We start from the raw sequence: 15740 nt of genomic DNA on the forward strand, positions 1-15740 counted from the left end.
CAAACCCTCAATTTCTTTAGTCATCCAGCATTCCCTATGCCTACCAGCCTTTTCTTTCACCTTAACAGGAATATACTTTCTCTGGACTCTCGTTATCTCATTTCTGAAAGCTTCCAGCCGTCCCTTTACCTGCGAACATCTGCCTCCAATCAGCTTTTCAAAGTTCTTGCCTAATACCATCAAAATTGGCCTTTCTCCAATTTAGAACTTCAACTTTTAGATCTGGTCTATCCTTTTCCCACCACTATTTTAAATTTAATAGAATTATGGTCGCTGGCCCCAAAGTACTCCCGCACTGACACCTCAGTCACCTGCCTGCCTTATTTCCCAAGAGTAGGTCAAGTTTTGTACCTTCTCTAGTAGGTACATCCACATACTGAATCAGAAAATTTTCTTGTACACACTTAACAAATTCCTCTCCATCTAAACCCTATGTAGTCCCAGTCTATGTTTGGAAAGTTAAAATCCCTGACCATAACCACCCTATTAAGCTTACGGATAGCTGAGATCTCCTTACAAATTTATTTCTCAATTTCCCTCTGACTATTAAGGGGTGTATAATACAATCCCAATAAGATGATCAACCCTTCGTTATTTCTCAGTTCCACCCAAGTAACTTCCCTGGATGTATTTCCGGGAATATCATCCCTCTGTACAGCTGTAGTGATATCCCTTATCAAAAACGCCACTCCCCCTCCTCTCTTGCCTCCCTTTCTATCCTTCCTGTAGCATTTGTATCCTGGAACATTGAACTGCAAATCCTGTCCATCCCTGAGCCATGTTTCCGTAATTGCTATGATATCCCAGTCCCATGTTCCTAACCATGCCCTGAGTTCATCTGCTTCCCTGTTAGGCCCTCGCATTGAAATAAATGCAGTTTAATTTATTAGTCCTACCTTGTCCATGCCTGCCCTGACTGTTTGACTCGTTTCTGTTCTCAACTGTACCAGTCTCAGATTGATCTCTCTCCTCACTATCTCCCTGGGTCCCACCCCTCCAACTTACTAGTTTAAATCCTCACTTCTACCCCAAAAGAAATTCCAATGATCCAAAAATGGGAATCCTTCTCCCATACACCAGCTCCTCAGCCATGCATTCATCTGCTCTATCCTCCTATTCCTGCCCTCACTAGCTCGTAGTGCCAGGAGTAATCCAGATATTACTACTCTCGAGAACCTCCTTTTTTAAATTCCTGCATAACTCTCTGTCATCTCCCTTCAGAATTTCAACCTTTTCCCTTCCTATGTCTTTGGTTCCAATGTGGACAATGACCTCTTTTTGGCCCCTCTCCCCCGTGAGAACATTCTGCACCCTCTCTGAGACACCCTTGATCCTGGCACCAGGGAAGCAACATACCATTTTGATTTCTCGCTGCTGACCACAGAAACGTCTGTCTGTACCTCGGACTAGAGAGTCTCCTAACGCAATTGATCTCTTGGAATCCAACGTACCCCTCATTGCATTACAGCCAGTCTCAATACCAGAAACTTGGCTGTCCATGCTACGTTCCCCTGAGAATCCAACACCCCCTACATTTTCCAAAACAGCATACTTGTTTGAAATGGGGATAGCCACAGAAGACACCTGCACTAACTGCCTACCTCTCTTACCTTTCCTGGAGTTAACCCATCTATGTGACTCTATCTGCAACTTTTCCCCCTTCCTATAACTGTCATTCATCACATACAATTGCTGTTGCAAATTCTTTATTGCCTGTAAATGTTTCTCCAACTGATCTATTCAATCTGATAGGATTCGCAGCCAACAGCATTTATTGCAGATATAATTCACAGTAATCCGTAAACTCTCCTTAAACTTCCACATCTGACAAGAAGTGCATATCACTCTACGAAAGGCCATTTTTGCTCCTTCATAATCTACAGACCCAGAAAATAATACCATCTTATTCCTCTACAAAATACTGCTCCAGGTTAAATTAATACTTATGGCTTATATTTTCAGGTTAATCAAGAGACATATCACAAAACACATATAATCAAGAAAGAACCCACTCTACTCACTACTGCAGAATTTCTGTAGGCCATACTTAAAACTATTCACTTATCTGATTCTGTGCTGTGATTTCACCCAAATAGTTCCTCCACGATCAGTTATGAATTTCATTGTTTTTTAATTTTTGCAGATGCACTCTGATGTCCAGTGATACATGAATTCAAACAGCAAAGGCAGTAACTGTACAGGTTCACTGTGGTGTCAGTTTCTTTCTTTCTCTCTCTCTCTCCTGTGCTGACCTCACTATGTGCTTCCTTTGTCTGTTCTTCTCCCTTTTAAAACTGCTATGTTTTAACTTTTTTTTTCCAAAGTTCCAAAGCAATGCGATGGCATATAAAACAGTAATTGCTTCTCCTGAAATTCAAGGAAATCACCTCCAACACCTAAAATACCTCAAAAAAGGTTACAGCCAGAAATTTTTCCCATCCTCCATCTTGGATTACCCAGAATATGTTTTCCACAGACATTCATTAAGAACTTCTTTTGAAAGTGCCCAGGAGAATGTTCAGTGTTCTGATCATCATTGTCAGAATTTGCTGGTAAGAACTGTAATGTTTAGAAATCAACAATTGACTAGGATGTTATGATTGTGAAGTCTGCTCACATGACATTGATAGGATACAAAACCAGAAATTGCTGGAAAAGCTCAACAGGTCTGGCAACATCTTGGAGAGATAGTAGAGTCAATGTTTCACATCCAGTGACTCTTCTTCAGAACTTATATTTTGAGTCTGAAACAACTTCTTCAGAACAGAAAGGTGTTGGAAACCAAATATTTTGTCAAAAGTATAATGTACAAAAAAAAATCTGTTTTCTATCCCCTTTCAGTTCCAAAGAAAAGTCATTTCAAACTTGAAACGTTAACTCTGTTTCTCTCTCCACACATGCTGCCAGACCTATTGAGTTTCACCAGTATTCTCTGTCTTTGTTTCAAATTTCCAGTCTCTGCAGTATTTTGCAAATCAAAATGTCAAGGTGTTCATTTAATTAGCAAGGGAGGTTTACTCATCTGATTGATTTCGTGTTTGAGACCAGTGCTGTAATAATAATATTAACCTGAAAATGAATTGATTCTTTTCCAGGATTTTTTTTTTGCAAAGTGGCTATTTTGTTCCCTTAATTGGTGTCCACTTAATCACCACAATCAACCTTAGTGTTTCAAAGAAGCCAGCATTAGCATCTCGAGGCATCAAGGAGTGGGCAACTGTAAGGTTTTTCCAGCATTACCTATATCCTGGGAACAACAAAAATCAAAAACAAAGACTAAATAATTACTGTAAATTCAAACTGTACACCAGTACAGTGGCTCAGTGGTTAGCACTGCTGCCTTATAGCATTAGGAACCCGGATTTGATTCCAGTCTCAGATGACTGTCTGTGTGGAGGTTACTTGTTCTCCCGTGTCTGCGTGCTCCAAATGCTCCAATTTCCTCCCATAGTCCATAGATATGCAGGTTAGGTGGATTGGCCATGCTAACTTTCCCTGTAAGGTCCAGGGATTTGCAGGCTAGGTGGAATAGCTATGGGAAATGCAGGTGTAGAGTAGGGGGGTGAGGCTGGGTTAGATGCTCTTCAGTCCAATCAGTCTACGCGGACCATGTAAACAAGTGCATGGTCCATATCCACCAAACCTTTCCTATTTATGCACTTATCCAAATGCCTTTTAATCATTGTAGCTGTACCTGCATCCAACATTTTCTCTGACAGTTTATTCCAAATACGAACCACTGTCCATGTAAAAATATTGCCCCTTGTGTCCTTTTTAAAGCTTTCTCCTCTCACCTTAAACATATGCCTCTAGTTTTGAAGCCCACACCCTAGGGAAAAGACCCCAATTATTCACCTTGTCCATGCCCCTCATGATTCTATAAAACCTCAATAAAGGCACTCCCCAACTTCCTATATTCCAGCGAAAAAAGTCCAAGCCTTTCCAGTCTATCCCAAACCCTCTATTCCTGGCAACATCCTGGTAAGTCTTTTCTGAGCCCTCTCCAGCTTAATGAAATCCTTCCCATAACAGGGAGACTACAAATGGACACTCCAGAGGAGGCCTCACCAACATCCTCAGGCCTGAAGGGTTACATCCGAAATGTTGACTTCTCCACCTCATGCTGCTGCCTGATTTGCTGTGTTCTTCCAGCCTCCTGCTTGTCTACTTTGGATTCCAGCATCTGCAGTTTTTTTGTCTCTTCTTAACCACCCTATCTACCTGTAATGCAAATTTCAAAGAAGTATATACCTGTGCCCCTAGATTTCTCTGTTCAATAACACTATGCAAGGCCCTCCTATTAATTGTATAAGCCTTGTCTTTGTTTGTATTCCCAAAATTTAATACCCCGCACTTATCCAAATTAAACTCCATCTGCCAATCCTCAGCCCCATTGACCCAACTGATTAAGATCTCTTTGGGGTTTAGTGGCTAGCTGGTGTTTGTGGATGCGGATTGCCAGTTGTCTGCCTGTTTGTCCTACATAGTGTTATGTGCAGTCTTTGCATGGAATCTTGCAAATTACGTTAGCCACTAAACGCCATGACCAGCTGCCCCGAGTAGCCACACAAACAGGTGACAAGGGCCACAAATATGACTGGGACAACACAACGATCATAGGACAAGCCAACCATAGGACAGTCAGAGAATTTCTAGAAGCATGGCACTCATCCACAGACTCCATCAACAAACACATTGACCTCGACCCAATATAGCGGCCACTACACCGAACAATCGGAACCAGCAACCAGAAGCAGCAGAAATGCAACCAAATAAATTCCAGAAGACACAATACAGTAGGAAGCTCCAAAACACTGAAGGTGTCACCTAGACAGGGGACAAAACGCATGCAAATCAACTTCCCAGCTCGGTGAACATACCCACAACTATGACGCAAAACCCATTTTGGATCCATTTGGCAAGCTCTCCCTGAATCCTATGTGATCCAGTTTTACTCGTTAGTCTACCATGCAGAACCTGGTCAAAGTAGCTTGGTAACCACCTTTCAGTATACATCAGACACATGGACCATGTTCAGCAGACACTTAACACCCCTGGAGAATTATAACCAGCACTGCCTTTGTAAGATCCTGCAAATACTAACAGAATAGGCATACCAACGTGAGCATCTTCTCCCAGGTCAGTTTCCCCACAGAGTCAATGATCACACACAGCCAGCTGCGATGGGTGGGCCACATTGCCCACATGCCTGACCCCAGACTCACTACAGCAAGTGCTCTATTCTGATCTCCACAATGGCAAGTGATCACTAGGAGGGCAGAAGAAATACTATAAGGACACCATGACAGCATCTTTGAACAAATGCAGCACTCCCAGTGGTATGTGGGAGTTGCTTGCAGTGAAGAAGTGTCCGTGAAAGTACCAACCATTTCAAGTATCACCAAGTGGAGCCAATGGAGGACAAACACAAGACTGCACAGAATCCAGAGCGTTCCAACCAACCATCTTTCAAATACAACCAGCCCCACCTGTGGCCTCGTCTGTGGCTCCAGGAGTATGGTCACCTGGAGTTCACAACACTCTGGACAGCTCAGCAACTGCCTGCTAACTTTGAGGAATTCAAAACATTCACTGTCACCCATCTTGCACTAAAGCCAAAGACCAATTTTATTGCCAGCAAAATGAAGAACTTGTATTTATCATAGAATCATAGAATCCTTACAGTGTGGAAGCTGGCCACTTGGCCCAACAAGTTCACACTGACTCTCTGAAGAGTAACACACCCAGGCCTATTACTCTAACATTTACCCCTGACTAGTCCATCTAACCTACACATCTCTGAACACTGTGGGCAATTTAGCATGGCCAATTCACCTAACCTGCACATCTTTAGATTTATACAGCAACTTGTATGATCTTAGACTATCCCAAAGCTTCAGAAACATTAAAACACCTTTAAACATTAGAGTTGTTGAATAGGTGATAAATGCAGAGAGAATATGAACTGGAGCAAGCCCTCACACACACCATTGGGGTATTCTATGAGTAGGGTTTCATTCATGACCTTCCTGTCCCATTCCTCGCTGAAAAATGCAAAGGTTCTGTGAAATTTTAATTAAACATAAGACAGACTATCCTACGGACAAAGAGCATGGTGCTGAGATCGCAGAGTGAGCTATTTCCTAACGTTAACAGCAGAAACCATCTAAGAATGTGAAAGAAACACGTTCTTCGCCCAGCAGAGGCTGAACACTGCAATTGCTGACGTGTGTGCTCTGGGAGGGGGGTAAAACGTGCAGATGCTGAATTCGGCTACCTTGTGTAAAAAAAAACCCAGAAATTCTACGAACAGTGAAGAGTGTAGAGCATCGGAATAACAAATTAAAAGATGGTTAAAGTTTGATAACTACTACTGGAAATGAAAATTCCGACACCAAGCAGTGAAAGAGAAGCTGACGCGTTCACTCACAGCAATCAGAGCCTGGGTAATATTTCTAACTCTCAATCGGCTTGAAACTCGAGACTGCTGCTCATCATTTGATGTTTAACTTGAGTTGTCCTGATTTTGGCTCCATGTTATCATTGCCAGTTTAAATGTGAAAGCAGAGAGAGAGAAAAAAGGAGTCAGAGAAAGTTGCATACGTCATTCATCGCCAATTTCCTCGTCAGAATAGTGAGCAGTGGGGGCAAAGGGCTCGATGGTGCAGTATTGACAACCCCCTATATAAGGAGCAGGAGGAACAGGCATTGCACAGTGTTGCAGACAGAACTGACAGCAGCAAGATGAACTACAGCTGGGATTCTGTGGGTATGTCCCCCCATCGGAAGGTGTACACAGACCCTCAGGCTCGGACCCTGAGCTACTCCGTCCCTACCTTGCGCGCCCAGAACTGGTCCAGGACCAGCGGCCGCCTTAGCTCCGCCGGCAAGGGGGCGAGTGGCCGGGGCTTCAGCTCGGCAGCTCACAGGTCCTCGGAGATGGTGGAACTCAGTCAGCCCCCCCTGTTCGCGAGTGAGGGCAAGGCGCGGGGCGCCAATGAGAAGGAGCAGATGCAGGGGCTGAATGACCGCTTCGCCGGCTACATCGACAAGGTCCGCCAGCTGGAACAGCACAACAAGGCTCTGGAGGCAGAGATCACCGAGCTGAGGCAAAGGCAGACCTCCTCCAGCCGCCTGGCCAGCATCTATGAGCCAGAGATCAGGGAACTCCGCCAGCTCATCCAGGAGATCGAGAACCAGAAGGGCCAGGTCTTGCTGGAGAGGGAGCACTTGGGGGAAGACCTGCAGCAGCTGCAGGCCAAGCTGGAGGAGGAGACGCGGGTTCGAGACGAGCTCCAGGCGAGCATCGACATGTGCAAGAAAGACACGGACGCCGCTCACTTGGTGAAACTGGAGCTGGAGAAGAAAGCCCAGGCTCTGGCGGATGAGATCGAGTTCCTGAAGAGCAACCACGAGGAAGAGGTGGCCGATCTCTTCTCTCAGATCCAAGCCTCCCAGGTCGGGCTGGAAGTGAAAGATTTCCTGAAGCCGGACCTGACTGGGGCCCTGAGAGAGATCCGGGCGCAGCTGGAAGGCTACACCAATGTCAACCTGCAGCAGGCAGAGCTGTGGTTCCGTTCCAAGGTGGCGAAACTCAACCAAGCTGCAGAAATGAATAATGAGGCCATCCAGACTACCAGGCAAGAGATCAATGAGTACCGCAAGCAGCTCCAAACCAAGAGCATTGAGCTGGAGACGGTCAGGGGCACCAAAGAATCCCTGGAAAAGCAGCTCAACGACATCGAGGAAAGGCACGATGCAGAATTAGTCCACTACCAGGTAAGGAGCCTGTCAGTGCAGCCCCGCCCAGCATTCCCCTTGTAATCTCTGAAAGTACAGGGTTTTTTTCTGTCTTTTTTTAAAAAACAGGATACCATTCAACAATTGGAAAATGAGCTGAGAAACACCAAGTGGGAGATGAGTCTCCACCTGAGGGAATATGAAGATTTGCTGAATGTCAAAATGGCTTTGGATGTGGAGATCGCCTCCTACAGGTAAGGCGGTTTATAACATGCAGCATCACCTTCCCTGGGACTCAACAGAGTTGGGACCTTGAGGACGTCACATATTGCGTGGTCGCAGAATTCAAAGGGTGAATATTAAAACCTTAGAAGATCAAACATTTTTTTCTTTGAAAACGTGCATGGTAAGCTGTCACAAGGGTTAAATTCTTTGTGTCAGTGACTGGGTACCTCTGCTAGCCCCACTCAATTCGTTCAAGGATGTTATTGCACACATCTGGAGAGGTTGGAATAAAGCCCACAGCCTCCTAGCTTAAAGGGAGGACACTACCACTGCACCATTGCTGTGCATGATCAGACTGACATTAACACTGCAAAGTTCACTCACGGCAGTGGGCTCAACACGTGTAGTGAGCAGTAAAGAATGGATATTTTCAGGGCTGATTGTTGATCTGTCTGGCCAGGAAAACTGAACAACACGTTTTCCCGGTAAATATCTAATTTTTTTAGACATGAATCCCACTAAAATAATGGGAATATGAAAAGGCGTTCAAACTGCAGTAATCCTGAGTGGGAAAACAAACTCGAGAGCAAAACTGTACGTCATTCAAGTCAAATACCTTTAATACCTCTCAACAAATCAGTAGAGAACCAAGCTGTGAGAATATTTCACTTGGGTAGTCCTGCACCAATAATCACAGCAAGATCTTTTGTACCGAGAACCATGTCGATGAAGACTCACAAAGGTTTGTAATTATGAAATATCCCGCATGCAGATTATTCCCATAACAGCGTCTCTATTGATATTCTCAAAGTCACAAAGGACAGTGAGCGCTTGAAGGGGTTAAAGGAGATGTCAAGATGTTTGCAGCTCAGTCAATTAATCATTCCAACTTTGATGACCCTAGGCTGATACCCGGGCGCTGTAAGGGACAGGCAGGTTGCAAATGACTTGCTAGGCAAGGCTGTCTGAAAGAAAATGATAATCAAAGGAAAACAATATAGTATCAGAGAGTGCTGGAGGAACTCAGCAAGTCTTTCTGTGAGTGGCTGGAGAGAGAGAAACTGAGCGTAAGCTGATAGTATAAAGGAGCGCCTTGTTTCTTCACTGTAACCTTGACAGGTGACTGTGAGCTGTGCAGGGGAAAACACGATGCGGTGCTGGGATGCTGCAGTTTGGGAGGGGGAGGGGAGGACCAGGCTGAGGGCAGAATAGCAGCAAACTGTGGTTAGCGCTAGCGCGCCTTCTACTGGCGACGCTGTGCAGTGTTCTATAGCCCAGTCTGCACCAATTTGACATGATCAGTCCCTCAGAAACATAGTGGGGCGAGGGAAGGTAACATTTTCTTTAAATATTCACTTCCAATCCTCACAGTTCGGCTTTCCACGGAAAGAATCCGGGAAGTGTTTGGGAGACGTAGGTGAAATCTTTTGATGCATTTTAGATTTACTTCAGTTGTATTAGAACACAAACCTTTTCTTCAAATTCAAGAAGTTTTATAATTCTTCTAATAAATGTCAAAGTGAGATTGAATTTTCTTAATTTCACTACTGCAACCCCCATCAAAAATATAACAAGAATAAAAGCCACATTACTGAGGGTGTTCTACATTTTTGTAGGTATGTGTGAGCCGTGTCCATTGCCAATGGAGGTTAATTGATCAATTCACAATTTAGTCCAACTAAGAAAACCCTCTAGTTAATAGGAAATGCTGAAGAATTTAGCAGGTCTGGCCACATGTATGATTTTGACTCTAATATGATTCTCCTTTGCAATTAAAACAAATTGGATTACAATCATCTGCAATTAAACTGCACTTGTATTTTATGTTGTGTGCTGTATTCAGTATCAAAATGTATAGATATCTGAAGGAAGTCCATCAAGTTGCTGTGTTACATTAATTCATTCACATTTTAAAATTCAAGGTCAGTGCAACAGGGCTTTCTGAAATAAATGAGTTAATGTAATGTGATTTTAAAATATCTTAATCTGGAGCTGACTGCAGCTGGAGAATATCTATCTGGACTCTGGTAGGCTTGGATTTTTCTACAATTCCACTTTCAATCAAATAGTTTGTGTTGTGCCCTTCAGACCCTCTAACCTCTACCAGTCACCTAGGTCAGGATTTATCTGCACTTCACTCCCACACCCCCTCTAAAATGACTTGCGTTTATATAGCATTCTTCACAATCGCAAAAGCACTTGACACCAAATTTAAATGCTCTTTTGAGCATTGTTGCTAATGGTGCACTAATGGTGCTAATGGTGTACTATTGTTAGAATTCAGCGAACTCCCACAAATAACAGTGTGATCCATCTTCTCAAGGGTACTGAAGGATGGGCAATATACAATGACCTTGCCAGAAACATGCATGTCCCAAGAACAAATAAGAAGAAAACAGGTTTTTAGGGTGGTGTTGTGGGGTAAATGCCAGGCAATTCACCAGAGTTAACTCTTCTCCATGTAGTGCCAGGGGCTTTTTTATGTTCACCTGAGAGAGAAAACATGGCGGCAGTTTAATGCATCATCTGAAATTGGTATCTCTGTCTTGGTGCCGTGCTAAAATGTTAGCTCTGATATTTGTCTTTAGTTGGTGAGGCAGGACCTGAATCCATAACATTGGGACTTAGAGGCAAGAACACTACCAACTGGGAATAGAAGTGATAGACTTTTAAATTTCAGATTTGAGTTGATTATTCTACATAGAACCCCACAGCATGGAAGCAGGCCATTCAGCCCATCAAGTCCACACTGACCTGCTGAGCATCCCACCCAGACTCACCTCATTCCTGTAGCCCTGCATTTCCCATGGTTATTCCACCTAACCTATGCATCCCTGGGCACGACAAACAATTTAGCATGGCCAATCCACCTAACCTGCAAACCTTTGTAGGAGGAAACCAGAGCTCCCCTGAGGAAACCCATGCAGACACAGGGAGAATGTGCAAACTCAAGGCAGATAGTTGCCCAAGGGTAGAATCGAACCCAGGTTCCTGGCACTATGAGGCAGCAGTGCTAACCACTGAGCCATCCATGTTACACACAACTGACCACAGTGATATTGTTGAGGGGAATCTCCATGTATTGTGCAAAGGCCTAATGCTTTTATAAAATTAGGATAAGGAAAAGGAGACCGAGCCACTCCATATTACTTTCCTTCATGGACACTGACCAAATGCAGCAAGGACAAGAGTCATGGGGCAGATCACTAGCTCGATTTGATGGTGCTTAGTGTGAAGGATGTACAGACGGGGAGTAATACTAACTTGGTAAAAGTGAGAGAAAAGGAAATCATTTATTCATACCAAACTGTCCACTGCACCATTAGCATCATCAAGCATTGTTTAATTTGTGCACTCAGTAGTGTCATTCATCTTATAAGCACATAACGATGTTCCCTTTTCTTTAATCAGGAAACTGCTTGAAGGTGAAGAGACGAGATTTGGCTCAATTACAGGTAGCTACACTCCTCCTTCATATGCGTACAGACAAGTACAACCCATGACACATTCAGTTTATGTTACAACAAAGGGCAAGGGCACCCCCACAAAGGCTGCCCCTCAATACAAATTTGTGGAAGAAATTATAAGTGAAACAACAAAGGAGGTTGACATAGCTGAGCTGGAAGACACTATCCAAACAGCTATCTCTGACGATGGTTCCGGTGAAAAATTTGACGAGGATGACCAAACCAAGCAGGAAGATGAAGAAGACAAAGATGAAGCAACAACAGCTGAAGCTTCAGATGAAGAGGAGGCTGAGAGGGAGAGCGAAACTAAAGAAGAGAGTGCAGAGGAAGAAGCTATAGAGGGCAAAGAAGCTGAAGAGGATGGAACAATGACAACAGAAGAATCTGAAGAGAAAGAAAGTGCTGAAACAAAAGAAAGTAATGGAGAAGAGACAACAGAAATAAAAGGTAAAGATGAATCTACAAAAACAAAGGAAACTGAAGGGCAAGATGCTGCTGAAAAGAAAGATAATGTTGAAGAAGAAACTGCAGATTCTAGAGAAGAGGAAGAGAATACAGAAGCAAATGAACCTGAAGAACCAGAAACTACAGAAACAAAAGGCAAGGCTGGGCAGCAAGAAGTTAAAGACATTGCAGAGGAAAAAGCTCCGGAAAGAAAACAGGGCAAAGAAGACAGCACAGAGAGAAAAGAGTCTGCAACACAAGCAATAGCAGAAATGAAAGCAGATGCTGAACGGGAAAAAACTGCCGGTGCAAAAGAGAAAGCCGAAAATGAGAAGCAAGCAGCTATTGAGGAAGATCAGACTGAACCAAGTGATGCTACAGACAAAAGAAATGGTAAGGAAAAGGAGGAAGACCATGTGACTCAGCAAAAGGAGGAGTCAAAAGGAACAAGCACAAATCAAAAAGATAAGCCCCACCCTGTGGCTGAAGAAATTGCAGAAGAAAGTAAAGATACAAAGAAACCAGATAAACCAGAGCTAGAGTCAGATAAAGTAAAAGAAAAGGCAAAAACAGATGCAAAAGAAGCTGTTTTTCAGGAATTAGTAAAAGAAAGTGAAAAACAGACAGTTAAAGTTGAGAAAGTGCAAGCAAGTGAAGTAACAAAGGTGTCAGAAACTGCAGAGCAAACAAAAAAGTCTATAGAACAACCAAAGGAAGAAAAAGTCAAAGACAAAACAACTGATGTCCCTAAGAAGGAGGAGAAAGAAACAAGCAAAGACAACACTGTAACATTGGAAGAAACGCAAACTGACAAAGATAGCAGCAAAAAGCAGTCTAGCAAGGAAACTGAAGAAAAAATGGTGAAAGCCTCAGAAGCAGAGAAAGTGCAAGAAAAAGTTGCAAGTGACACTTCTGAAAGCAAGAGCACACAATCTATAGACAGAACAGCAGAGGCCATTATAAATGGCTTGGATATCAAAATAGATAAAGAAGATATAGAAGTTGAAACTGACAAGGAAACTACAAAAGTCTCAACACAGATTGTGCAGAAAATTGCAGAGGAAACCATTAAAAGCAAAGAAGAGATTGTGAAAATCACAATGACCAGCACAATGAAAAAAGAAGTGATTGATGAAACAAAAAAGGAAGAAAAATCCATGTCAGCTTCATCATATACTCAAAGTGAAGCCAAAGGAAGTATATGAGTGCCAGAAATAGTGATAGATCAGACAGTTAAAAAATGCATGTTACACAGTAAAGGTCTGGCACTTCAGCAATTTAAGAACATAGAAATGAAATGTATGTTTCTGCAATAGGAAGTATGGGATTTTCTCAGGGGAATAATTTCAATTTTAATTTGTTGCTGCATGAATAATTGCACAATTAAACATTGCCATTGCCATGGGGTGCTTACAAATATCTTTGACTTTGAGAAATAGTTTTGATGTCAATGGAATCAATACAACAGAAAAAGCCTTAATTTTCCTGTTGATTTTAATATATTTAAATACATGCGCATTGCGTTTTAAAATTCAGACATTTTTGAGTCCTCAATGACACTTGTAATTGCTACGAGCATAATCAACTAACAAGTAGCAATCGATATACCATTCACAAATAAATGCACTTTGTCAAAGAATCTGTGTCAATACAAATTTATTTATTTTGGGATGTTTTGTCTGCTTAGAAAAACTTGGGACTTACATTGTACATCTAAAACATTTTCCAAAGTATGACACAGCCAGCCAATTTTTTTTTTAAGTGTAGCCAATGCTAAAGCAAAAACAGCAGACAATTTGCTCACAGCAAACTCTCTTAGACACAGTGTGAGTGATTCTTCCTCCTCCTCCACCATGAAGCTGAGATTCTGCAGATCACAAACACTTGGACATCAAAATGATGCTTAATGCATTTCTAATTTCAAAATATATTTGCTTAGCTCAAGTACCATTAAACACCAACAATCAGCCTTAAAAAAAGAGACTCAGAAGATAAGAAGGAATGGAATGATATGGAATGAAGCTAATTTCCACCAGACACATAAAGTCACACAGTCATACAGCATGAAAGATGACTCTTCGGTCCAACTGTTCCATGCTGAACATAATCCCAAACTAAACCAATCCCACCTGACTGCTCCTGACCCATATCCCTCCAAACCTTTCCTATTCATGTACTGATTTAACACGTAATCTATTCCATTATGAGTCTATTCATTAACAGAATCATTTGAAGAAAAGAACAGAGAAACAAAATGTGTCCCTTTAAACATTCGATTTTATTAAGGAAATTTACTTCTTTGGTCACTGGCCACAATCCAACTTCAAATCCAACACCTGAAATTCCTTTGCGAAGAACAATTTGTCCATTTTTAAATTTACTTGCTGACTCTCAGATGAGACAGTAAACGCTGCAACTTAAGGCACTTATTGAAAGAAGAGTGGGTTAGATGTCACCTTAAAGACTTCATCCCCACTTGTCTGAAAGTAAATTGTAAGATGCTACTTTTGAGCAACTGTTAAATTCCTGCCTTAATGACATAAAATTAGCAGAATAACTCCAGAGTGTGGTTCTAAGCTGAAGTCTAAGGAGAACACTGTGGGAATACCCTAAGCAGGTGTACCCCATTCCTCTCAGACTCGACAATACAGGAATATTGATTGTCCTCTGGCTAATGCCTTGGAGTCAAGGTTAATGCAACAACTTCGTACTCATCCGTGTTTGATGGACATTTTCTGGGCACTCAGAATATCCTGAAACCTCCAACCTTTAAACAACATGAATGGCACATCAAACTGCCTGAAACTCAAATAATGACAACTTGGGTGACAGTTATATCCAAAGAGATCCCTCAGTGAGGCAGTCACCTAGAGGAAGTTGGGTCAGGAAGGAAGGGGGGATGGCCCATTCGGCATGGATATGCAGGTTCATGAAAGGAGGCTGTTAGCTGTTAGCTATCAGACCTGCCACAAGAGAGGGTTCACTTTCATTTAGTGTAACACACAGGAGTAAAGGAAAGGAGGTTTTCTGCTAATGGTTGGCATTGAAAATTCAGGTCAGAGCAAAGACATGAGCTGAACCCTGAAATGCATCTGGTTCCTGCAATGGCGCTGTATACTGCACACATTCACTGGTTAGCACTGGAGTTATGCACAGAGGTATAAAGAAAAGAGGCTCTCTAAAGTATGAAAGCTGCTTTTACAGTCAGGCAGTGTAAGAACAGGCTTGTTCTGCTGGCTTCAAATCAAACCAGTATTCTCCCTGACATCTGTAAATGGTGACCACCCAATACTTCGCAGCCAATATCCTAATTTGCACCAAGCCCCATTTTCATTGGCTCATACAAGCTCCTGGTTCAGCTGTTTTTCAAATTCTCACCCTGATCTTCAAACCCATGTCCTTGAATCTTACTGTGTGGCTCATTGCTAAATCTTACTTAGTAATGCTTACCAGCTTGCATTTGCCATGATAAAAATTACATATAAATTTAAGTTGTTGTTCAAGATGCACTAACCTGAGATATGCCAGCCAGAATACAGTACAGTGGTGTGAAGCTGTACTTGATGAGATTTTGTCAGGCGCTTTGCCGCCAACACCCAGTGTGTGACCTTCCCATTACTGAAAGCAGCCCTGTCATAAAGAGCAGGGCAGATGTCCAAGAGTGTGGTGCTGGAAAAGCACAGCAGGTCAGGCAGCATCGGAGAAGCAGGAGAGTCGACATTTCGAGCATAAGCTCTTCATCAGGAATGTCGATGTTTCGAGCATGAGTTCACCTGCTCCTTGGATGTTGCCTGACCGGCCGTGCTTTTTCAGCACCACACACTTCGCGTCTGATCTCCAGCATCTGCAGTCCTCACTTTCTCC

The 15740-nt window shown here is 42.8% G+C and overlaps 1 protein-coding gene across 1 annotated transcript in view; it reads left to right on the forward strand.

Moving 5' to 3' along the window:
* The first annotated feature begins 6509 nt into the window (after positions 1–6509).
* LOC122541726 (plectin-like) overlaps positions 6510–15740 on the forward strand; it is a 57342-nt gene continuing 48111 nt past the window's right edge. The window contains exons 1-3 of the mRNA XM_043678614.1: positions 6510–7779; positions 7870–7994; positions 11377–13073. Of these exons, the coding sequence (XP_043534549.1) occupies positions 6745–7779; positions 7870–7994; positions 11377–13073 (2857 nt within the window). The 5' untranslated portion in view covers positions 6510–6744. The remainder of the gene's footprint in view (positions 7780–7869; positions 7995–11376; positions 13074–15740) is intronic.

Source organism: Chiloscyllium plagiosum, chromosome 38, assembly GCF_004010195.1.
Source record: "Chiloscyllium plagiosum isolate BGI_BamShark_2017 chromosome 38, ASM401019v2, whole genome shotgun sequence".
NCBI lineage: Eukaryota > Metazoa > Chordata > Chondrichthyes > Orectolobiformes > Hemiscylliidae > Chiloscyllium > Chiloscyllium plagiosum.